The sequence below is a fragment of the Mustela nivalis genome (assembly GCF_964662115.1).
Source record: "Mustela nivalis genome assembly, chromosome: 17".
NCBI classification, from domain to species: Eukaryota; Metazoa; Chordata; class Mammalia; order Carnivora; family Mustelidae; genus Mustela; species Mustela nivalis.
In genome coordinates, this window is record NC_139036.1 from 22,651,161 (window position 1) to 22,677,054 (window position 25,894).

At 35.6% G+C, this 25,894-nt stretch overlaps 1 protein-coding gene across 2 annotated transcripts in view; it reads left to right on the forward strand.

Moving 5' to 3' along the window:
* Nucleotides 1–274: 274 nt before the first annotated feature.
* Nucleotides 275–25,894, forward strand: part of SUZ12 (SUZ12 polycomb repressive complex 2 subunit) — a 43,507-nt gene continuing 17,887 nt past the window's right edge. Inside the window, exons 1-8 of one of the 2 annotated variants that reach the window (XM_082707341.1) lie at nt 275–799; nt 3,084–3,130; nt 3,218–3,282; nt 7,507–7,575; nt 18,317–18,366; nt 21,553–21,638; nt 23,623–23,854; nt 24,786–24,879. In XM_082707341.1, coding sequence (XP_082563467.1) covers nt 526–799; nt 3,084–3,130; nt 3,218–3,282; nt 7,507–7,575; nt 18,317–18,366; nt 21,553–21,638; nt 23,623–23,854; nt 24,786–24,879 — 917 coding nt within the window. In that variant the 5' untranslated portion in view covers nt 275–525. The remainder of the gene's footprint in view (nt 800–3,083; nt 3,131–3,217; nt 3,283–7,506; nt 7,576–18,316; nt 18,367–21,552; nt 21,639–23,622; nt 23,855–24,785; nt 24,880–25,894) is intronic. The other variant, XM_082707342.1, reaches the window with a different exon arrangement.

The window sequence follows — 25,894 nt, forward strand, 5'->3', positions numbered from 1 at the left end:
AGAAGGCGAGAAACGGCTCCCTAAGCCGCTCGCCGGGTCCCTCTCTCCCCACAATGCACCGGGGCCAGCAGGAAGGCCGCTCCGACCCCTAATTTTCCCGCGAATTCAGTTCAAAGAGGCGGCCGGGCCCGCGATCGGCAGCGCGCACGGGCCAACCAAGCCGCGCCTCCGCGAGAAGCGCCTCCGCGTGACTGACGGGAGAATCCGCGGGCCAACGGGCTGGGCGGCCGGGCGGCGCGCGCTCCCGCCGGCCAATCAGGACGCCGGGCGGGGGAAGTGGGCGGAGCGAGGCCAGGCTAGGGTGAGCGGCCTCCCGAGCGAAGCGGGGCTCTCAGGAGGAGACACTTTTTTTTTCCTCCCTCCTTCCCTCCTCTCCTCCTCCCTTCCCTTCCCCTCTCCTCCCCTCTCTCCTCCTTCCCCCCTCGGTCCGCCGGAGCCTGCTGGGGCGAGCGGTTGGTATTGCAGGCGCTTACTCTCCGGGGCCGCCCGGCGGGTAGCTGGCGGGGGGAGGAGGCAGGAACCGCGATGGCGCCTCAGAAGCACGGCGGTGGGGGAGGGGGCGGCTCGGGGCCCAGCGCGGGGTCCGGGGGAGGCGGCTTCGGGGGTTCGGCGGCGGTGGCGGCGGCGACGGCGTCGGGCGGCAAATCCGGCGGCGGGGGCTGTGGAGGAGGCGGCAGTTACTCGGCCTCGTCCTCCTCCTCCGCGGCGGCAGCGGCGGGGGCCGCGGTGTTACCGGTGAAGAAGCCGAAAATGGAGCACGTCCAGGCTGACCACGAGCTTTTCCTCCAGGCCTTTGAGAGTGAGTGTGTTTGCGGCTTTGAGGGCAGGAATACCCCCTCTTCCCGCATTAGGGGGCCGGGACACTCGTGCTGGGCCCCCCTTCCTCGCCGGGACTCGACTTGATTTGGGAGTGGAGGGAGAAATTGAGGGGGCTGTTCCCACTTGAGGGATTATGGGCAAGGGGGTCCGAAGTCCAGGTAGGGCCTTAGGGGGAGGTGGACCTGGGGGTGCAGGTGAGGTTCTTGACTCCCCGAAGATTGACCCGAGAGCTTGGGCAGTGGGGCCCCACGTTTAAAAGATGAGGCTTTTAGATGGGGAGGTTACAGTTGGACTGAGGATGCAGTCAGATCCCGAGACTAGTTCTTGCTTTCTTTCCTGTCTTTTCTTACTCTGGAAGTACAAGGGTTTCGGTTGTACGTTTTGAGGAGTCAAATAAAGCTTGTTAAGAGAGGAGTGCAGGAAAACCGACCCAATTGTCATTTGCCTGAAATGCTTTCGCACTAACTTGGTGCTGCACGTTAACATGGCACCTTTGGATGCTTGAAACCTTTCAATTCTATCCACCCATTCCATGGGTACATAAACTGAGTCGGGTAGCGCTTAGAGTGTCTACTCTTGAGACTGCCACGGAATTTTGCCCGTTGTTACTTGTCTTAATTCCAGAACATTTTCTTGTGTCAGTTTTGGCTTTAAAGGTCTTGTTTCAGGAGCAGAACTATGACTTGATTTGAAAGGAAGGCAAGGTGTCTGGAAACAAACAATAGAATTTATTAAAAACATCATGACTGTAAATAATCTCAATTGTCCTTTAATGAGTATTAAATCGTGATTGTTTTCCTTCTTGCTTTTGTGTACATTTTGTAATTTGGATGATCGCTAATAGCTAAATAACAAGAACTTGAAAAAACTCGGCTTTACCGCCGAATGTCGTTATTTACAATTTTACCGTGGCATATGTTAAAGGCTTGGTATCAGCTGTGCTTGAAAAGAGGTATTACGTTGTTTAATACCCTTCTTTCATTCTCTCTTATTAGTGCTTCTTGAAATTCTAATTGGAATTTAATACAAGGAATTTCAGTTTTTATTGAAACGAATATTGAACCTGCTTGAGAGATTCACAGTCTTACTTTTGCTTAATCTACTTTGAAAAATCTGGAGTGCTTTAAATTGGAAAAATGGAGAACTGAAGGGCAGTGATGACAATAAACGTATATGTTTGTACCCCTTCTAAATTATCTTCTCTCTTTTTTATGTATTTGACACTAAAACTAAACTAACTGAAGATTAAGTGGAAATTTAAACATTTCTTTCTAAATGTGATGCAGAGACAAAGCTGCCAAGAAAGTTTAAGCTATTTTTGCTTTCTCATGAGTCTACCTTGGAGGAGTAAACTGTCATTAAGTGCTAGATTTTATCACAAAACAACTTGATTCTTCTCTAATATTGATCTTAATTTCTGGGAAGTTAAAATGCTTTGATACATATACTGATGTAGTAAGTTATCTTTAGTTCCTTTTGATACTTCTTTATTTAAAGAAATGTGATACTACTAAATTAAAGGAACTGGTATTGTTGTATATAAAATATATATATTTTTTTATTTCTGAAGGCAAATGAATTTTAACCAAAGAGCTTTTAAAAGCCTAGGGATTTGTTGATTAAAAATATATGTTAAACTAGTATTTACATATTGGGATCATATTTATATTGAACAAAATAGATTAAAAACTTCAATTATAATTAAATATTTATTGGAAATTTTAGGTATAGTCTGTGTCTCATTTCTTTCAGTATTGGCTGACTTTCATTATACCTTCATTAGGACATCTGCAAAACTGTTTGATTCTATTTCAGCTTACTACTAATTTTTTAAAAGACCAGTTAAAAAGTGAAAATTTATTCTGTTATTTAGTATCAATAAATTCTTCTGCTGAATCCAGCTACCTCATTTCAGCTCATTTTTGGGAGGAGATGGGTTATAGTTTCAGTTAGCTTAATTAAATCAATATAATTAGTCTTCAGTTCTACATACAGACTAGTTTAAAAGGTAGCTTCCTTAGAAATGGCAAGGCTTAAGCACGAGATAGTAGAGAACCTTAAATTTAAAATAAATGTAATTGAGTTTTGTGAATATATGCCATAGACTGAATGTCTTTTGATGTTACTATGCATGCTAATTTTCTTGATGTCACTATTTAGTACATGATTTTCATACAGGTGATTGGTTTATATTGGTTATAATACTGGCTGGACTGGTTATTTTCTTGAGAACTTAAGTAATCCTTTTGTTTCCTGTTACCTAGAACCAACGCAGATCTATAGATTTCTTCGAACTCGAAATCTTATAGCTGTAAGTAGTCAATAAAATTAATGAATATTACTTTTTTCTTAGAATTTTGCCTATTTAATTTTAATATTTTGAAACCTTCTTTTGTAGCCAATATTTTTGCACAGGACTCTTACTTACATGTCTCATCGAAACTCCAGAACAAACATCAAAAGGTACATTTTTATGAATCTTATTTTGAGTTGATCAGACAATGTTAAAGTTTTATTTTAAGGTACTGTTTATAATTAAAGATTAAATATGAAAAAGTGGCTGGTTGAATTGGTTGCCAAGCGATTTTTAATAGTATCATTTTTTAAAATCTAGTTTATTACCAATTTTTTTCTAGTAGAAATGATACAGTAGTGGAGTGAATGAAGTAATTTTACTGAATAATATTTTTATATTGTGCTATGAGTATTTTCAAGTTTGAAAAAGCTGAGGATTTAAATATTAAAGGGCTCAGGGAAACTATCCTCAATACATAAGTTTAAGTTAATTTTTAAATATTTCTTATATGTTGTAACAACGAAGAATTTGCTTCCATAATGATAGGTTCAGAAAGTCTCATTTTATGTCTTTGGTGGTGGTTTTTCTAGAAGAGGAAATATTTCTGAACTCCATAGACTGAATGTTCTTAAAAAACAAGAAGTCTTAATTATCTAGTTTTCAGGTGGACTCTGGGGGTGTCGATCAGAGCTTATTTTTGTTTAAAACATGCAATATTTAACCATATGTAATTATGGAATGCTAGTTTCTTATCCTACATGCAAGGTGACTGAGTATATCAAATGAACAATTTTAAGTTTAAAGGAAAGAGCTTGTATTAAGCATTTGGTATTGTTAATCTTGACTCACTAAAACCATTAAGCTATCCCAATAGACTCTGAAACCAAACTCCTTTGGATCCTCCTACTGATGATTAAGTAAGCATCATGTTTCTATGGCAAGACTTGGTTTAGCTTTGTATATATATGTAGGTGTACTTTGAAGGATTGAAATGTTAAAACTATTTGTCTTTTGGTAATCTTTCTGAACAGAGAGTGTATGTAAGCGATTGTGTGTTCGTGTGTGTTACATTTAATAGGTGAAGCTTGCCAAAAGCCTAAATAACTAGGAGAAGAAGGTGATGGATTAGGCAACAGAATTAAATTTGTCAGCTCTTTGCCTGTCTGTGTCATTATTTGATCTATGCCGAGGTTCAACAGACTTTCTGTGAAGGAACAGATAGTAAATATTTTAGGCTTTGAGGTCCAGGAGGCAGAATTAAGATTATTAGTTAGAATGTAAGTAGATATTTACACAAAAAGAAAAAAAAGTTCACAGTTTTTTTTATTGATAAAATTTAAAATCTAATAATTGAGTACAATGCTTTGTAAAATATGCCTGCTAGTGAGAAGTGTGAGACTCTTTCATTTTTGTGCAGTGGGAAGAGATGGCATTTACCTTAATTGGGGTTTAGTTACTGTTCAAATCAATTGCACGTATTTATCCATAAAAGTCATTCTTAGCTTGTGGTTTGGGTACAGGCAGTAGGCAGGATTTGGCCTGTGGTTCATGGTGTGCTGATTTCTGATTTATTCTATAAAACTAGGAGATTTTGATTAAGTAGCACTTAACTTTTTTCCTCTAGTATTTTTAATATGGAAGATTGGTTATCATTTAGGATGTGGCCTGATTTTTATTTAAAAGTGATTAGGTTTGGGGGTGCCTGGCTGGCTGTCAGTAGAGCACGAGACTCTTGATCTTGGGGTTGTAAGTTTGAGTCCCCTGTGGGTGTAGAGGTTACTTAAACATTTTTTTTTAAGTGATTACGTTTTTTCAAAATAATGAGTTAATCCATAAATTAAAAAAATACGTTTAAAATCTAAGTTCATTATTGTCATGTTTGTTTATCAGACTATTTGACTCTCTCCTTGTGGGATACATTTCTGTTGTCTGCTAATAAGTAGAGACAGGTTTAAAAGCTTGGTAGAAGAAATTACTTTTCTTAATTTATTGCTTTTTAGGCAAAAAATTGTCTTTCGGGGGAGCTTTGCAGCTGTTTACTAGGCAATAAACATAGAAATCCCATAGTTTTTATTCCATGCAAAAATGCATTAGGAATCACTTAATGCTTTTGTCATGTGCCTGGCTTATAAAAGACATTGAAATTAATTTTTAACAAATTGTACAACTTGCAAATCCTCAGTTGAGTGCTGTTCTTTTCAAAGTAGCTGGTGGCTTTGGAAGGTGGTGAATTTAGCCTAATGGTGTGGGCTTTGTTAAACATGTTTTTGGGACTCCTTTTATAAAATCGCTTTTAATATCTATCCTTTGCTCAAAATGTTTTGGGACTCCTTTTTTACTCTTATAACAGCATAATATTCATTGTTGGAATAAATATGTCACTCCCTTTGAGGTGATGCAGTTCGTTGTGATATTAATTCTAGTATGTTTGTTAAACTCACCTTGTACTTTAGTTTCACTTCATAGAAGTATTCACATTCTATAACTAACACAACACTCATATAGTGGAAATATTTGTGAGGAGAAGGGCATCTTAAATTGAATCTATTTTACTAGAGTTCATGTAAGTTGTTTGTGAATCCTCCTAAGAAAATTTCCTGGAGTTTCTTGAATTTCTTGAATTTTAAAAATATTATCCTTTTTGATGATCTTTTGATAACGGTTTCCCTTGTTAAATCTGAGCTGCTGTAGCAGTATCTTTTTAAAGAACAGACATACTTGGTGCTGGGAGTGAGACTGCTTTTGTATAGTTGCTTATGTGATTTGTTTTTTGTGTTTTTTTTTTCCTAAAGAAGGCTGGGTTGCCTATATTATCTTAACCTATTTCACATGTTTGTTAACACTCAGCTTTCCTATGCACACCTCCATAATGTTGGAAGAGATGAACCTTGTGACTTACAGTCTTAACTTTTCTTTCTTACAGACAGGATTTCTTCTTAATCATTGCATAAAGAAAAACTTATTATTCTTAAAAGTTTCCAGTAACTTTACAACCTTCCTCATTAGTACATTTCAGTATTTATACTGGATAGTTCTTTGTAACTAGCCTAAAATAATCCTACATTTTTCTTCTTTCTTCTCTCTTATCTGTGGAGATTGAAAATGTATTGCCATCCTTCTAAAGTACTTCCTTTATGCTCTATTGGATGAAACATTAATATTGAAGTTTTCAGTAACTCTAAAGGTAAAGAGAGAAGCTTTTTTTTTTTTCCTAAACAATCTTTTGTTAACGGAGGCTATTTTTCACCTGAACTGTAGATTGCATCAATTCTGCTCTTATTAGTATTTTACTGTAATATAATTACATTAACATTTCTATACTGATAATTTTTTATTATAGTAGTTGAGTATAGTAGCTGTTAGGAGGAAATGAGCCTGATAGTAATTTCTAGTGTCTGAATTCAAGGTTTACAAAGTAATTTATGTGGAGTACATTAAGTTTTTCATGTCTTAAGTTTGAAAAAATGTATGAGTTGAGAAGAAATATTCATTTCCAGTTAACATATGTGGGTCTAGATTTTTAGCTTCTGTCTGTAGAACTAATATAATAGACCACCTTAAGAACTAAGATAAGGCTTGTTTTAGAGTCCATTCTTAAATTGCTTGGGAGTATATGGGAGTTCTTCTTAATTTAAGTTTCTGTTTTGTGGAAAAAGTACCTTTTTCTCTTAAAGTTCTGGAGTTAAAAGCTAATAATTTTATTATGATTTGATGGGCATGTCCCCTACACTTCATAATTTTTCCATGATGGTTGATAGCCATCTCTTTATTATGACATATCATTTAACTTTAGCCATTGCTAATAATCTTTGAGGATGTTTTGTTTATTTCAGATTTTTTTTTATAAAATATTTATTTTTATGTAGTTGTGTTACCACATATTTGTCAGGTTACTTAATAGAAATAGATGGATGTTTCAAAATATGTGATTTGCATTTGTTTGGTTCAGTCCAACAGATGCTTGATACCTTTCAAATGTAAGGTACAATGATGTGGCTTTCCTTGAAGAAAAGCAGTCTCTGCCCTTTAGGAGCTTATAGTCTAGGAGAAGAAATAAAATATTTATGCAAGTTCACATTTATGAGACTCTATGTCAAAATAAATATAAGCCAGTTGTCATAGGTAAGGGGAAATCACTCTGGTTTGGGACTAATTACAAAAGGTTTCATGGAAAAGATAGCTTTTGAGATGGGACTTGAAGGGTTGTCTGCTGTATTATAACATACACTGTTTCAATGTAGTATTCATTGTTATGGCTAACTATCCACAATTTATCTTATTAAAAATAATCAAAATCAGATTTCCACCTTGCCTATTACAGTGACAATAAAGTATAATCTTTTTTTTTTCCCAGTCGAGAAGTGATTATTTTGTTTATCTGTTTCTTTCAGGAAAACATTTAAAGTTGATGATATGTTATCAAAAGTAGAGAAAATGAAAGGAGAGCAAGAATCTCATAGGTAAGATAACCTATCAGTTTACATTAAGTGACACACTTGAGGAAAGAGGAAAAAATTTTAGTGATCATTTCTCTAGTGATCACCCCAGTATTGTAAGGAGTTAGAAGGAACCTTAAAGGTCAGTTGGTCCAAACTCCTATGTAAAAGCAATTACTGATTCTATAGCATCCGTGGCAGAGAACCCTTAAGCCTCATCTTGAATACCTCCAGTCTGGCGACTCTCTGTTATTCTAAGGCAGTTGTGTGCACTGTTATTTATTTACCAGTTTCTTGCATGTTGAATCAAAGTTTCTGTAGCTTTTGCAGTTGTTATTAACCATACTACCTCACATAAGGAGGGATGGAGACTCATATTTATGGTATACTTACTATATATTAGATGGTATGCCAGGTTCTTTACAATATCACATTTCTTCTAAATAATTGTTTTCAAATCTGAAAGAGGCTATCTTTTCATCTTGTCCTTCCCCATATTTAGGCCTTTCAAAGTATTCCTAACTTTATACTTGAAATACGTTTTTCACATAAGAGTTTCAGAAACTTGACCCTTTGGACAGAATCTATTTATTGTATGTTTTCAAATGTAATACCTAGAACTAATCCCTAAAAGTTCTGACTATATTGTCTAAGCTAGACAGCGTGTTTCCATTTTTTCTTTGATATGTAAACTAAAGAAAGTTGAGTATCATTCTAAAGAGACAGAGAAACTTGGGTGGTAGTTGTTTATTCATTGACTACTTTTAGGGAGAATACAAAAACTAAAAATGTTAGATTTTTTAAAAAATGAAGCTGGTTTTAAAAAAAGATTTTTTTTAATTGCCACAACAGATTGTTATCTCTCAAAATTTTAAATCATAACCTATCGATTAAGATAGGATGTACACTGACTTAATGATATTTTATTTATTTATGATTTTTCATTTTAGTAACTGGTATGTCATTTTTGCAGTTGCTTATATTTTAAGTTTGTCTTTTGAATTAGGTCATTTTGTTACTTGAATTGTAAAATCACATTTTTAATTATATATCTTGTAGGATTGAACTGTAATTTATATTTCCATATCTAGGCAATCTTGACTTGTAAATAAACTGTCATAGTCCGTCCTAGAAGCTGAGATCCCAAATCTTTACCCGATCTGTCTGTTCTTGCCCAAGGAGTACCTTAAAACATAGAACTAAGAATGTTCTTTGTTTGTGTACTTTCTGTTGCTTCAATTTCTATTCCAGATCCTTGTCTGGTTACCTACCCTAGACAGAGTTCTTGGGATCCTCAGAGCCTTTTTTATGTAAAGTATAAGCTGTAGTCAGAGCCTCATCTTTGAGGTTTCCTGGTTCTTTTCTCCCGAACATTTTAATAATTTGCCCTCCAGGTCTTTCAGAGTTTGTGTGGGAAGGAAGAATGAACCAAGAAGAAAACTTGACCCTTTTCTTTATCTTTCCCATTAAGGCTCTATCTTTATCACTGCTAAACCTACTGGTATCTGATTGTGACATTGGCTTTGATAAATACTACAGAGCTTCCCTTAGAATATGTGTTGTGAGGGAGATAGGTAATACTAGTCAGTTCTCTCTGAATAATCACTCACCCATAATTTTTTTTCCTTTTGACCCAGTCGTTTCAATAGCTAGGCCAGTACTCTTAACGACTGAGCCACCCAGGCGTCGCAGGCCAGTACTCTTAACAGAGGTGTTTTTAACTCACAGAAGCATCAGAGGGTTGCAAGAATTCCTTCCTGTTTTGAAAAACAACTTTTTCAGTCTTTAGGATCCACATGAGACTAGTGAATTGGCCATTTCAACCCCCCAAGATAGATTGATCCATCTCTCTCTCTTCTCTTTCCCTCTCTCTGCTTGCCTCTCTGCCTACTTGTAATCTCTATCAAATAAATAAATAAAATATTTTTTAAAAAAAGAAATTTCAAAATAAAATATCAGACCTAGGGTTGACTGGATGGCTCAGTTGTTTGAGTGTGCCTTCAGCTCAGGTCATATCATGATCCCAGTGTCCTGGGATTGAGCCCTGCATCAGGCTCTCTTCTCCCCCTCCCTCTCTGCTGCTCCCCTTGCTTGTGTGCACGCATGCTCTCTCTCTGTCAAATAAATGAATAAATCTTTTAAATAAATAAATAAATAAATAACAGACCTAACTATGTTGGAGCTTAATGGCCAGCAAGGCACTTTAGGCCCCAGAGGTGTTGAGTTACTGTGTGCTAAGTGCTTCAGCATCACTCCATCTCCTAGGATCTTTATGAATGTTGTAGTGTCACTCCCAGAGACAGTAAAATAAATTGGGGTATTGCTTTGTTTTATGTTTACCCCCAAGGCTTGGTATTATTAAATCACTTAAATGTATTTCTCATCTCAAATTAGGCATAATCCTGTTGTTCCATTAAACTTAGAAGTTCCCTAGACACCAGTATGTCATGCCTGCACTGTAAAACTTTGTAAAATCTGTGGTCAGATTCTTTTACAAGAAAACAAAATTAATCTTGTTTTTCCCTGACATAAATTAGTAGAAGTTAAGTCATATACCAAAACTTAATCTGTCTTCCCATTTATATTTTTTATTCTGTACCATCTCCGACAGATCTTACTCAGTTTAGTTGAATCCTGGATTTGTTCAGCCGTGGTAGCCTGGGAGTATTCCATTGGTTCTCATGTTCTTTCAGCACTTGGAAAATTGTAAATGTCTCTACTCCCAAATTCCATGTATTTCATTCTCCAAAGTTCAGTGGAATATCAAGATAAAAATACTATAGTACTATAGCCACAAAGTAGAATAATCAACTACCTGACTTATGTATGTCATTTGTAGTAACTTATAAACCAAGCAAAATTCCCAGCATTATCTGTGCAAAATGAAGTTGGTGTTCAAGGATCTTTTATTGACATACATTCTAGATCGACTATTGTCTTTACTAGTCACAGATATTGGCAGAACATATTAGGGGAAGCAACTGATGGGGGGGGAAATGGACACTTCATGGTTTTGACTTCTTGAAGATGTCAGTCAACATATGGCAGTAGGCCATAATTGACATTGTAGCCCTACCTCAATAATAAACCCTATTGTTCTTGAAGATTGTTTCTTTTCTTGGGATGCCTGGGAGGCTCAGTCAGTTAAGCATCTGCCTTCAGCTCAGGTCATGATCCTAGGGGTCTGGGATTGAGCCCCGCATTGGGCTCCCTGCTCAGCAGTGCCCCCCCTCCCCTCCGCTTGTGTTTGCTCACTTTCTCTCTTTCTCTCTGACAAATAAATAAAATCTTTTTATTTATTTATTTATTTGACAGAGACACAGCGAGAGGAAACACAAGCAGGGGAAGTGGGAGAGGGCGAAGCAGGCTTCCTGCCTGATATGGGGATCCATCCCAGGACCCTGGGATCATGACCTGAGTGAGCCGAAGGCAGATGCTTAATGACTGAGCCACCCAGGCACCCCAAATAAATAAAATCTTTTTAAAAAATTGCTTCTTTTCTTGAAGAATGGCTTCTGAAAATTCCATACTAATTAGAAGATTTTTTCGTAGTGGTTGTGTCTTCAGTCTCAAGTTTTTCCTGCTGTTTATCCTTGGTTTTTTGGTGTGATGGGGTATATTTAAAATATCTTTATTTTCTTTTTATTTAGAATGTCTGCATAATTCCTTGTATTCTGTCCTCTTAAATTCTTATTTGGGTTTTGAATTTATTTTGGGTTTTGACCAAGTACTTTGGCTTACTGGAATAAAGTTCTGGTCTTTCTTTAGTTTTCTATCCTAGCAGGATCCCAGGAGTCTTTTGTACTATTAGTACTACCAGTTTTGGAATTCTATAGTCCTGACTCCTTTGACTTCTTAAGTGCATGTCCATTGGCTGAAAGATAGCATGAAGGGGTTTCCAAATTGGAGTTGTGTGCAAAGGTATTTGAGTTAAATAAAAAGCAAAATGTCTCCTCTCTTTTCCACTTAAATATCATCCATTCCTGGTGCTCTTTTAGCAGCTGGAGAAATCCCCTCAAAAGATACCAGAACTAGAACTTTTACTAGGGACATTTTCAAGTTTTAGTAGGTTGATAACATAAATTGCCTCATCACTTCTTATTTGTTGTTAACACCTAAGCTTTTAAATTAGTAATCTTTCTTTTCTAAGCATCTTTTGTATAAAGAAGTCCAGATCTGTTTTTTTTTTCTGAGATCCAGGTTCAGAACTTTATACTAGTCTTAGGGCATATAATGGTGAACAAAACAGATGAAGACCTTGCCTTTATGGAGGAAAAAGATAAAATCGTATAATATGTAATTGTAAACTAATGGCTAGGAAAGAAAAAATAGGGAAACTGAATGTATGAAGCAGGTGATCCAGCTCTTGTTTGGGATCTTGGATTTGGTAATAATGATTGGTGGTCAGGGAGGGTCTCCTTAAAAAAATGAGTTGAGATATGAAAGATGGATGTAGGAGTAAAATGGGGACTGACAGGGTGAACAGATAGGTGATTCTGAATAAAGGGAATAGTATAGGTATGTCATTTGAGGCCAGAGCAGCTGACTAGAAAGAATAAGGAGAGTGACTAAGGCTAGAGCAGATGATCATGGCTAGATAATCTAGAGCCTTGGAGGCTATTTAAGCATGTTGGTCTTTATCCCAAGAAAGCCATAAAAATATTTTATTGTTATTTTTTTAAGATTTTATTTATTCATTTATAGAGATCACAAGTAGGCAGAGCAGCAGGCAGGGAAGGGAAGCAGACTCCCCACCAAGCAGAGAGCCCGATGTGGGCCTCAATTCCAGGACCCCAAGATCATGACCTGAGCTGTAGGCAGAAGCTTAACCCACTGAGCCACCCAGGTGCCCCATAAAAATCTTTTTAATAGTTATATTGAATTACTGGTGTTTCCTTTTGTAGATTTTGTAGATTTTTGTAGATTTAACTGCATTTTTAAAACTTAAGTCTGCTTCTTAACTCAGTTTTTTGTCTTTTCCACCATTAATGAGATCTGATGTTTTTCTCCCCTTTCTCTCTTTTTTAACAATCTTGTATTGGCTACAAGTTTTGAAGTTATTTTTAAATCGGCATCTTTTCATGTTGGGTTTTAGTTGTTTCTATTTCAGAACTTCAGTTGTTCCTATTTCAGATTATTTTTGTGTACTTATTCTTGAAGGTGCCTTATCAGTCGCTACTGAACATACCCAATTCTTAAGTGTTTAAGAACAAATTATTAAGATGTCTCTCCGTGTATAATCTTTGAGTTTACAAAAATTCCTTTATATTTTGTCTGTTATACTTCTAAAAGGGGATTTATTTATTTGTAAAGGACTCCATCCACTCATTCAGCTTTATCTTCTCATTATAAAGTGTTCCTATCCTTGTGTCCCAACCTTAGAAGAAACCCTGGATTCCCAGAATATCGGGCTTGATGTAGTCACCAATTTCTCAGTTTTACAATTCATAGCATGAAATGTATAAGAAAAGTTGGGTAACTAACTTCTAACAGTGTTGATGCCAAATATCTTATCATCCTGTTATGAGGTAATACAGCCATAACTCTAGAAATGAAGCCTTACACATGCCATTGTTAGATTAATGTGTACAAAGTAGAGGCACTAATCTTGGTCTCTTTCCAGCATAAAACCTTGGTCCTTTGGTGAGATCTGCCTATTCTTAAAATTTGAGTTTTGTACGTGAGTGAATGTCATCTCAGAATGTTAGTCCCTTATGAATTTATTTTTATTTTATTATTTTTTTTAAGATTATTTATTTATTTATTTGTCAGAGAGAGCGAGCACAGGCAGACAGAGTGGAAGGCAGAGTCAGAGGGAGAAGCAGGCTCCCTGCGGAGCAAGGAGCCCGATGTGGGACTCAATCCCAGGATGCTGGGATCATGACCTGAGCCGAAGGCAGCTGCTTAACCAACTGAGCCACCCAGGTGTCCCAGTCCCTTATGAATTTAAATTTACTTCATTCTTTATATGTTTATGCTTGAAATCTTACCTCAAAATTTCAATTCCTCATCTAGTTTCCTATTGCCCCATTGGTTGCTTCCTCAGAAGATACAGATAGGGCATGTATCACAAAGATGAACCAAATCCTTATCCTGGTATCTAATCCTGATTAAGTTAGATCACAGCCTGAAACCAAATAGGCCTGACTAGTCCACATGTTTCTTTGCCTTCCATTCTGATTTAGCTTAGCAATTAAGATACGGACAGAGCCACAAGAGAGGGAAGAGGGTAAATCAGGAAGGGAAAGAAAATTGCCCTTTTTTCTTGAATGAAACCATCTATGGAAAAGAGAAACTAGGCCTCATTGTTTTGTTTTATTCTAGGTACATATTAGAGTGTTTACTTTTAGAAGGGGGAGTTAGAGGAGAAATTGTGCTTAGCAAATCACATTCACAAAGTTATTTTTTTAAGCTGGTTAATTGAAATTTGGAGTTCTTTTCCGAAAGAAACAATGTTAGAATGATAGCTTCCTATTGGTCAACATGTTAGGATGTGCTTCCTATCTCATTTAACTTAAAACATTATCATTTAAAACTGTACCTCAAGGGGCACCTGGGTGGCTCAGTGGGTTAAAGCCTCTGCTTTCGACTCAGGTCATGGTCCCAGGGTCCTGGGATCGAGCCCTGCATCGGGCTCTGTGCTCAGCAGGGAGCCTGCTTCCTCCTCTCTCTCTGTCTGCCTCTCTGCCTGTCAAATAAATAAAATCTTTAAAAAAAAACAAAACAGGGGCGCCTGGGTGGCTCAGTGGGTTAAGCCGCTGCCTTCGGCTCAGGTCATGATCTCAGGGTCCTGGGATCGAGTCCCGCATCGGGCTCTCTGCTCGGCAGGGAGCCTGCTTTCTCCTCTCTCTCTCTCTCTGCCTGCCTCTCTGCCTACTTGTAATCTCTCTCTGTCAAATAAATAAATAAAATCTTAAAACAAAACAAAACTGTACCTCAAACCACCTGTGGTGAGGGACTTTTTTGTGCTTAATTTTCAATCTTTCATAGATTGATGTTTTTATAAATATACTTACTGATCACAAGCTTGGAGGATGTTATGGCAACGTTAAATTTCTATTATAGTGTTAAAAGTCTTACTCTTAGTTTCTTACTTATGAATTGGTAACAAGTTTCCTTAGTTACTTCAGTTTGCAGACTACATATTGAGTAACACTAATTTAAAATATTTTGGGGGGTAGATCAGTGCAAGATGTTTCTGTCAATTCAGAGTTGGAACTTAGAACCACATTTTCTTTTCTTTTTTTATTTTTAAAGATTTTATTTATTTGTTTGTCAGAGGGAGTGAGCACAGGCAGACAGAGTGGCAGGCAGAGGGAGAAGCGGCTCCCTGCTGAGCAAGGAGCCCGATATGGGATTCGATCCCAGAACACTGGGATCATGGCCTGAGCCGAAGGCAGCCACTTAACCAACTGAGCCACCAAGGCGTCCCAGAACCACATTTTCTATAAAAACAATCTAAATAACACTATAAGCACTACAGTGTAATGGGTCATGATCCCTGACCTTAAAAATCTGTTACTCTAGGAGCAATTGGCTGGCTCATTGCATAGAGCATGTGACTCTTGATCTTAGGGTCATGAGTTTGAGCCCCATGTTGGACATAGAGTTTAAGAACAAAAAAATCTTGTTCTAGGAGACATTGCTGTTCTTCTGAAAGTATGTTGAGTGCCTTTCTATAAGACACTGCTAGGTGCTAGGGAAACTGATGTAATAAAAAGATTGTCTCAAAAGGTAATATGTATGTAAAAAGAGTGACAAAAAAGTGGTATATACAAATACTTGAGATTAAGCTGTGATCATTAAGCTCTGGGATGGTTGGGGATGGGGTCATTATAGAAGAGGGAAAGGGTACTTTGATGAGTACTTTATTGTTTTATGTAAGCCTCACAATCTTAAGAGAGGTCATTTCCTTATCTTACAGATATCAGGTCACGGCTAATAACTGGAGCCAGAATTTAAACTTGGATTTTTCTGTCTACCATCCTGACCTGTTTATTCCTATATAGGCTTTAGCAGAGAAAAAAAAATGGGAGCTATATAACAGATAGCAATTAGACAAAAGACTTGGCATTTGGAGACTCATTGGAATATTTGGGGAGAGGAATGATACATTCAGAATGGGGTTTTAAGAAAATTAACGTGGGGCGCCTGGGTGGCTCAGTGGGTTAAAGTCTCTGCCTTCGGCTCGGGTCATGATCCTGGGGTCCTGGGATCGAGCCCCGCATCGGGCTCTCTGCTCAGCCAGGGAGCCTGCTTCCTCCTCTCTCTCTGCCTGCCTCTCTGCCTACTTGTGATCTTTGTCTATCAAATAAATAAAAATAAAATCTTTAAAAAAAAAAAAAAAGAAAAAAAATTAACGTGGCCCTGGTATGTACGTTTAAGTCATGCAACTAAGAATGGGATAGATTAGTTGTGACTAATGGATTATCTTCTAACATGTGGAGATTATAGAATATTCCTCTTTGTCTTCAGTTATGTTTTGGAGTTTTGCTAATTCTGGTTTGTAAGGTAACATTTATGGAACTATTTTTATAGGAGAATGCTAGTTATTTTTTAGTAAAATGGCACATAGATTTTGTAGATGGCAGATACACTTTTTAAAATCAGCTTTGGAGATAAAATACGCCCACCTTAAATATATAGTTAGAGTTTTGACAAATGTATACACTTACATAACCATAACCATGATCAAGATGTAGAATGTTTCCATCATCATGAAAAATTCCTTTGGGCTTCTACAGTCTGTCCCCTTAATGTATTTTTTTTGAAGTATGAATTATATACAGTTAGATTCAGTCTCTTTGGTATATAGTTCTTTTTTTTTTTTTTTTTTTTAAAGATTTTATTTATTTATTTGAAAGACGGAGATCACAAGTAGGCAGAGAGGCAGGCAGAGAGAGAGAGAAAGGGAAGCAGGCTTCCTGCGGAGCAGGGAGCCCGATGCGGGGCTCGATCCCAGGACCCTGAGATCATGACCCGAGCCAAAGGCAGCAGCCCAAACCACTGAGCCACCCAGGCGCCCCTTGGTATATAGTTCTAAATTTGGACAACTATGCATAGGTAACAACCACCACGGTCAAGATAAAGATTTCTAAAAATTTCCTCATGTACGTTTTATGGTCCACCCTCCTTTTTCCTACTCCTTACGTGTTTTCAAAATATATCTGATTCATGTCTGAAAGTAATATACATGAATTACCTGTTTTCAAGAATCCCATTGTGTACCATTTTTATTTTGTTGATACTTAAGTTACAGTTGTTACTCTTCATTTTCTCTCATATTTATGCTTTCAGAACTCTGGTTGCACCCTTCATAGTCATTTTGTCCTCTGCTGATACTCTGACATACTTTTCTTAGTACTGTTCTGGAAATGCCCTTTGAAAACTTCCACCCTGTAGTTTTTTGTTTTGGTTTGGTTTGGGGTGGTTTTTTTTTTGTTTTTTTTTTGTTTTTTTGTTTTTTTGGGGTTTTTTTTTTTTTTTTTGGTTTTTTTTTTTTTTGGTAGGATTTTATTTATTTGTCAGAGAGAGAAAGAGCACAAGCAGGGGAGAGTGGGAGAAGGAGAAGCACACTCCCGCAGAGCAGGGAGCCCAATGCAGGACTCAGTCCTAGGACCCCTAGATCAAGACCTGAGCCGAAGGCAGTTGCTTAACCAACTGAGCCACCCAGGCGCCCCCACCCTGTAGATTTTTAGCATACAGTTTCATGGCTTACCTCAGTAAGAAGATAGAGGCATTTTCACATCTTCTGTTGAAGGATCACTGTCCTCTTCTCTAAGAAAGACAAATCCTGGGCATAGTTATAAAGCTAACTTCTTTATAATATGTCCTTGTTTTCAATCATTACTTGCTCCTTAAAACTCTCTGGCCTCAATGTCTTTTTATAACTCTTCGCCTCTGATTATAAGAATGACTAAAATGTCACCTTACTGCCTTTTACACTAGTACATTTTTTCGGTAAGGAATCAGTATTGCTTCCATTCCCCTAACATCTGTTCTGTCTGGCCCTCTATAATCTGGTATCTATCACATGACAAAAGCTGTGTTCTAGAAAGTTTTGAATGGCTTCTGATTAACTGATTGCTCTCTTTTGCAGTTTAAAGGTACTACAGAAATCTATGAATGTTTTTGTTTATTCTGTCATATCTTAATAGTTTTTCTGTTGTTAGTTGATAACTTTCTAAAGGATCAGTATAATTTGTTTCCTTTTCTATTGCTTCTAAAAGTAAATGAGAATGATGTGTTGAAACAATAAATTACAAATCTATAGCAGATCTATAATTGTATATTTTACCCCTAATGGAAGAAGAAAGTGATGGTTCTGTTTGATTTGTTAGGAGATTGAATTTCCATAGCTTTAAAGTATTCAGATAGATTTGCATGAACTCAGCTATCCTTATCAGAATTTTCTTTTCAGGGGTGGGAGGGGAAATGTGTCCTTATTTTATAGGCAGAGTACTAAAGCACAGTAAATACTCTTGCCCCTCATTTGGTAATCTGTTTTTTGGGTTGTTTTTTTTTTTTTTTTTTTTTTTTTTTCTGATGTACTCCATTGGTGTTTTTGTGTGTTGTTTTGTGTTGGGTTGTTTTGTTTTTAGTACATAGACAATGTGTAGAGTCATGGGCTTGCACAGTTAAGAATAAGAAAATCAAACATTATAAATTAGCTGAAGTAACTTTGATTTTGGTGTACTTTTTTAAAGTTTAGTGCTATTTTTATTATAGAGCATTAAAGTGATAAACTTTTGGTTTGTTTTTTTAGCTTGTCAGCCCATCTGCAGCTTACATTTACTGGTTTCTTCCACAAAAATGGTATGTACTTAAAAGTAAATACATTGACATTTTAATAATAAAACACTTTTGTGAATGTAAAAAAATAAATTTTTTTTTTTGCGTGTAAATTTATAAAATTATACTAGTGGAAGAAAGGTTGATTCTGATAATTCCATTTCTTTAGTTGACTTATCCAGTGGTTTCAGTTACTGCTTTATGTGGTCAATGGTGAGATGTGGAAGATGTAACTTGTACCTGTTTAAACTTTAAAAGTAGGAAGTTCTTAAATTTTGTGTGTATAGAAATGTTTTGGCAATTTGTTTAAAATCTGTATACCTGGACGAAGACTTGGATCTTGTAGGATTTTGATATAGTTAGGAGTCTGTATTTTAATAAAGCACCAAGATGATTCAGAAATAGGTTGTTTGAGGAACAGATTTTTAAAAACTGGCTTAAAAGCTTTGGTAGGTAAACTACATATATAAAATCCTGTTTATAGCCTGGTTTCCTTATTGCTTCCTGCTAGCCATTTAAGTTTTAAGTAGTTTTTGAAATTGTTAAAATTATTCAGTGTAAATGTTTCTGTATGTGGCTTATTATCTAAAATGAAATTCCAATTCTTATCTCTAAAAAGCCATACTTGTTAGGATACTAACTGTTGATATTAAAAAAAAAACCTATATAACATTATCTTACTCAATTTAGAGCCATCATCTTCCTAGAGATTATAACTAGAAAATAACGGGAAAATCTTCAATTAAATCTCTTAAGTTTTACTATTTTTTATTTCCAGTATTTTGGGACTTTAAATTGTCTTAGAACCTGAACTAGGTGAAGAGTCCCCTGAGTAGAATCCTTTCTGTATGAACGTTTTTAGTTGATGGTATTGCATCGTGGTTTTTTTGCATTAATAAAACAATAGAAACAACCACTGCTACCAAAGGGATATATCAATATTTTAGATATTTTACAAAGAAAAGTATATAGTCTTAAATGTACTTCATTAAGAGAGGTAAAAGCATGCTAGGTAAAGTTTCAGTTGGTTCAAACTGAGTAATATGCTGCTTGAGTTAATCCACCTTTATTGTGTAATGGAATGACATCTTTTTAAGAAACACATCAAGGTGATCATCTTTGGTATTGTTTAGTAAGAAACAAAGTTTAATAATAATATGGTTACATTAGAATAGTTTGATAACTAAGTCGGGTTTTTTATGTAAGTAGTTTGAAATCTGGTCATAGCTCTATTAACTACTGTCACTATACTTCTGGCTTTGCCTTAGATCTGATCCATTTTTATATAGAAGTAAACTGAGTAGCATTTTTATGTTTTTTCCTTAATTACTTAAAACCGTCTTATAGAGTCCTTATTTCTAATCATTCTTTATACTTGGTTTTTCTGTTGTACTTTTAAAGTACATGGACTCTAATACTTTAAAGCTTATAGTTTGAATTTTATAGGTTTGTTAGCCCTTTGTTCCCAGGGACATACATAAAATATATGTAAGTTATCCATAACTGAAATAGAGGATGGATATTAATGAATATTTACTAATTAGTACTGTTACTTGATTAATATTTAAGTTTAATTAATTTTACTTGAAATAGTTTAAATTCATTGGATTAAACTTTTTTCCTGTCTACATGACAAAATACATAGAGTTCAGAATTGCTCAAATTCACTTGAAGTTTTTTTTTTCTTGATGTTACTGAGGTAAATGAGAAAGTAAACTCTGTTGATACTTCTGTTTCCAGAAAATAATTTCCCATTATAACTTTGAAAATTAGTGGAAGTTGGGAAGAAGCAACTATATTGCCTCTCTTGTCTAATCAAGGTATATTTGTAGTTTTTTTTTTAAATAATATTTTTAAGAAATCAAGATAGAAAACCAACATCAAGATCCCTAAAATTTGATTATTTTTTTCCTTTTGTTTTTAAATGAAGACTTTTGTTTAGCTATTACTACTTGAAGCTGCTTAGAATCAATACACAAAGATTATTAGGGTACTATTTTCATGGTGATTATGGTTTGGAGAGCATTTTTGTTACTGCATTTTAAACACTGAATTTTTTTTTTCCGTATTAAAGTTTTTTTACTTTGAAAGTTTACAACTTTCAAAGAGACTGATTGAAATGTATCTTATGTACACACCCTACGTAAGAATGTTTTTAAGTAGAAAAAAGCGTTGTGCAAAATCTCAGAAGGAAAATTATTTGTATGTTTGTAGATTCATCTGTTGTCGTAGTTCTATATATTATTGAAACCTAGTAATGATTGATTAAATAGTTTGAACTATTAATGCCTCTGGGATTAAAGACAAGTAAGTTATAGAGAAGTACTCGAGAACCTTAATTTGCAAAAGACTTTGTCAGTTAATTGATACAGAGAACATAAACAATTATTTAAAATTAAAATCCCTGAACTTTATAAACCAAGATAGATTCCCCTGTGTAGTAAATATATCCTAAATTTAACTATCCTGCTCAGGCTTTAGAGAAATTCTAGGGAAAAAGTAAAAAACGAGCTATCTTTCTTGTGAAATGATAATATAATTGTTTGTAAAACTTTTACATATGAAATCCATTATTTTAATCCCTTTGATCACAAGTCCTAGTCAAATCCAAGAACTTTTTGGTTTGCTGTCGCTGTGCATTCAAAATAAAACATATATAGTACTAACTAGTTCAATTTAAGTATATCTTTAAGTAATTTTTCTATTAATAGATTGTGGGAGGAAAAAAATTTAAAATGTTTGCATGTGGTTGTCTCTTGAATATTTCATTTGTGTTTTCTGCCAAGAAGCTTTAACTGTATTTGTCAAAAATACTTTTGACTAGCAGTTTATTATATTTTCTTTTTATCGTAAATGTTAAATCTTTATATCCATATAATCAGTAAGTGTTTTAGCATTAATTAAAATAATTGAACATCTTATTTGAATCAAAAGAAATCATAGTATTATAGGAAGGTAATTATAATTGTATTGTGAAAAGTTTGTTTAAATGACATATATATAAAAATGACTATATATAAATATAAATGACTTTATATATAAAGGGTTTTAAAGAGTTTGCTACAAATTGGGGCAAAAAATGAGTAAACTTCTGGGAAATCTTTATTATAGGAAGTCTTTTTGTCTGGAATTCCCAGACTTCTTGGGAAAATGAGTATGGTATTTACGTTTTTAAACAAAAACATTTTAAAGTATTGATTTTCTATTTAGATAAGCCATCACAAAACTCAGAAAATGAACAAAATTCTGTTACCTTGGAAGTCCTGCTTGTGAAAGTTTGCCACAAAAAAAGAAAGGTAACATATGACACAATATTGGTAGATTATGTGGAATAGTCTTTTAATTGAGTATGTTCATGCATATATATTGTGCTTTTCAGATTTTATTTATTTATTTGACAGACAGAGATCACAAGTAGGCAGAGAGGCAGGCAGAGAGTGGGGGGAGCAGGATCCCTGCTGAGCAGAGAGCCTGATGTGGGGCTCGATCCCAGGACCTTGGGATCATGACCTGAGCTGAAGGCAGAGGCTTAACCCACTGAGCCACCCAGGCGCCCCTGTATTGTGCTTTTAAACCTTGAAAGCTTTTCTTTCTTTCTTTTTTTTTTTTTTTTTAAAGAGAGAGCATGTCAGGGGAGTGGGAAAAGGAGAATCCCAAGCTGACTCTGTGATATAAGCACAGAGGGCAGAGCCCAAGGTGGGGCTCAACCCCACATCCCCGAGATCACAACCTGAATTAAAACTAAGAGTCGGATGCCCAACTGACTGTGCCACTGAGGTACCGCATACCTTGAAAGCTTTTAAAGATGTTGATGGCTGAATTAAAAAAATGATAACCTTTTTTGACAACCTCCTAGATCTTAATGTTTTTTTTTCTGGGCAGCTGAGGTATCTGCATTAAACTTTCTGCTATAGGAGTTTGACAGTGAAGGGAAGAAGCTATCTTTTAGCATCTTAGGACATAAAATCAGATGCTTCCCTATCACTTTGATCTCTTAAATTTTTAGCAGTTTATACCAATTGAAATTTAAATAAGGACTGTGAGAGTTTTTCCCAAAAGGATCACCTCTTGTAACACTACTCTCAAGCAAAGAAATTCTGTTGCTAGTGTTATTGCCATTGATCTATTAATACATTGCCTCAAATTTCTATTTATAAGGTGAAATCATTCACCACAGGAACACATGTTTGGATGGTTAAATTTTCTCAGCAACCAGTACTTTTAGTGGCCTCAAGATCTTGGGTATTTTAGCATTAGGAATGACCTGTATAGAGATTCCTGTTTTGACGTTCTTCCAAAATCTTAAAGTGACACAGGACTTGAACACTACTAAAGCACTCATAGGGAGTGGACTAAGGTGATTAGGAGACAACAGTTTAAGTATATATTCAAAATTTCAAAGTTAAGAAATACCATTCCTCCCTTCCATGCAATCCCCATATGCATGATAAACAGCGATGTGAACATTCTTGAAGATGCAGGCAAAAAAATGTGAATACAATTGTAGTGTCCTTTTTGTGTTTCAAAAAATAATAGATGTAAACATGTACTTAGAAGGATGTATACAACCAACTGCTAATATTAGTCATCTCTAGAGTATAGGACCGGGAGGAGGTGGGGGAAACTTAAATATTTCTCATTTTATACTCTTGTAGAGTAGAATTTTTTATTAGAATAAGAATGTATTTGGTTTTCAAAAAGGAGCTACTATCTTGTTATAAAGGTCTTTCATATCTTCCAGTTTTTCAGCTATTTAAGCATAACTCCAGTTATATAATTTCTACAGAATATTATTCATAAGATGAACAATGTTGTTCCAATAAGCAACATTTAAATACATGGATTTAATACTTTGTAACATTGACAGTGGTGTTTTTATAATTCTTTTTTCATTTCTAATGGTCCTATCAATTATTTTGTTAAAATAGAAAATTTAAGGGAAAATATTATTAATTTATATGAGCTTAATAAATACATTTTAAGCATGGTTTTAATTCCAAATGTCTAATTTGAAACTATTTCAGATCACCATCAGCTAAGTATTTTATATACTGTACCATTATTTTCATTATATTGGAGAACCTTAGTTGTTAATATTTGGGATATAGCTGTTCCAAAGTTTCTTTTTCCTTCATCACAATTTTCAGAAGTATGATTAGAATTTTAGCATGCCATTTGGTAATGATGTTTCCTATATCTGTGATTATAAGTTTTATTTTAATTCTTGTGATAATTGCATATGCATAAATAAGTATAATTTCATAATCTTTGCCTTTGCAGGATGTAAGTTGTCCAATAAGGCAAGTTCCTACAGGTAAAAAGCAGGTGCCTTTGAATCCTGATCTCAATCAAACAAAACCTGGAAATTTCCCGTCCCTTGCAGTTTCCAGTAATGAATTTGAACCTAGTAACAGCCATATGGTGAAGTCTTACTCATTGCTATTTAGAGTGACTCGTCCGGGAAGAAGAGAGTTTAATGGAATGATTAATGGAGAAACCAATGAAAATATTGGTAATTTTTATTTTAATAGTTTTTTCTTAAACTTAGCTTTCCCAAGGAAGAAAATGGTGCAGAACTAGAAGTAAATTGCATGCATTCTAAAGGCGTGAAATGACCTCTATTTGCAGATATTTTACAGTCTGATGAGATAATTAATTTTACGGTAGATTACCCTGGATTTTTAAATGGTTGGCTGTTTTGCTGTACTAGGTATTTAATCTGTAAAGTTCTCATTTTTATATGATGAAACATATTTCATGTAGTAAGAAAATACATAGTGAACACTGGATGGAGAAGACTGGTATTTCCCATTAGTCCCTCAGCAAACAAAACAATGAATTCATTCCTACCCCCAACACATGACATTTTATTGTGAAAAATTTCATATGTATATAACTGTCTAAAGAGTTTTATATAGTAAATATTTGTTTACCTACACTTATATTCTGTAATTAAGGTTTTATTGTATTTGCTTATCACATATAATCCCTCTATCTTCCCACCTGAATCTACTTTTGAGGTAATCATTCAACTAGCACATAAGTGCCCGGAATACAAAGATCATTAAAATATTCAGTCCTGTCCTCCAGAAGCTCTCAAAAGCTGACCTAGCATGTAGAGATAGATATAAATAATTGTAGCAAAATCATGAGTGGGATAATAGAGGTATATGTGAAATTCAGTGAGAGGCACCTTTGGGGAAATAATCTTTGAGTCTTGAAGTAGCCTTTGACTTTGAAAAGTAACCATAAGTGAGGATTTTTTCTCCTTGCCTAGTAAGGACATACACATATGGTAAAACATAAAATTGAAAAGTGTAAGTCTTAACATTATATCACAAATTAATTGTAATTTGTACCTAATTTAGGATTAGGGACCATATCATAAACAAATACCTTTGTGTTTGAATATTTGACTCATACGAAATGTTTGTGAAATTCAGATGTCAATGAAGAACTTCCAGCCAGAAGAAAACGAAATCGTGAAGATGGGGAAAAGACATTTGTTGCACAAATGACAGTATTTGATAAAAACAGGTAATGTTGATGGACACCTGAGTCTCCCATAATGTTCTAGAAATGTTTTTATTCTGAAGGATAATATAGTGGTGTTGTTTTCTTTGCCTTTGTTTCTCTTTATTCCTTTTTTTTTTTCTAAGATTTTATTTATTTATTTGACAAAGAGAGACACAGCAAGAGAGGAAACACAAGCAGGGGAAGTGGGAGAGGGAGAAGTAGGCTTCCCACTGAGCAGGGAGCCTGACACGGGGTTCGAGTCCAGGACCCTGGGATCATGACCTGTGCCAAAGACAGACGCTTAACGACTGAGCCACCTAGGTGCCTGTTTCTCTTCATTCTTAAAAATGATAAAACAAGTTTTGTAAATACTGAATTTTTCTCTTTTGTCACATAGAAAGCAGTAAACATAGATGAGTTGCTGTTTGAATGGCTCAGTTAAGATTGTTTATTAGGCATTGTCACTTCTGAGTGTCTACTCTTTGTCAGACACTGTTTTAGACCGTGAAAAGGCATCAAAATCCCTGCCTTCATGGGGCTTATTTTCTAGTGGAAGAAACACACCACCACCCAAAAATTATACCAACTCACTATTGGTGAGTGCTGTGAAGAAAAAGAATAAATGGTTGTTTTATAGAGAAAGGTAGGTCTAGGAGAAGGTAATATTTGAAAGAGACCTGAATGAAGTGGGCCCTGTGTAAATTTTGAGGTTATGTATTTACTTATAAAATTAAGGAAGAAATCATTGTGTCATCATCATTTGGCTCTGTGCATTTGGCACAGGGTAGCAAAGAATACCTGAATTTGTCATCATCTCTTCAGTTTTTTTTCCACTGGAGAGTGAAGCATCTTAGTGCTAGTAAAAAAATACCTAGGAGGCAAAGGCAGCATTCTTTTTTGACAGCATCAGAGAATGAAACCTATAATGTGCTATGAGTTCTTGTTTCCAGCTGCTTGCTGGTAATTAACACAGTTCACTGTTAGGCATAGGGGAAAGTGGCAAGTAAAGCAATTAGTACATTCCTCCTACTCTTTA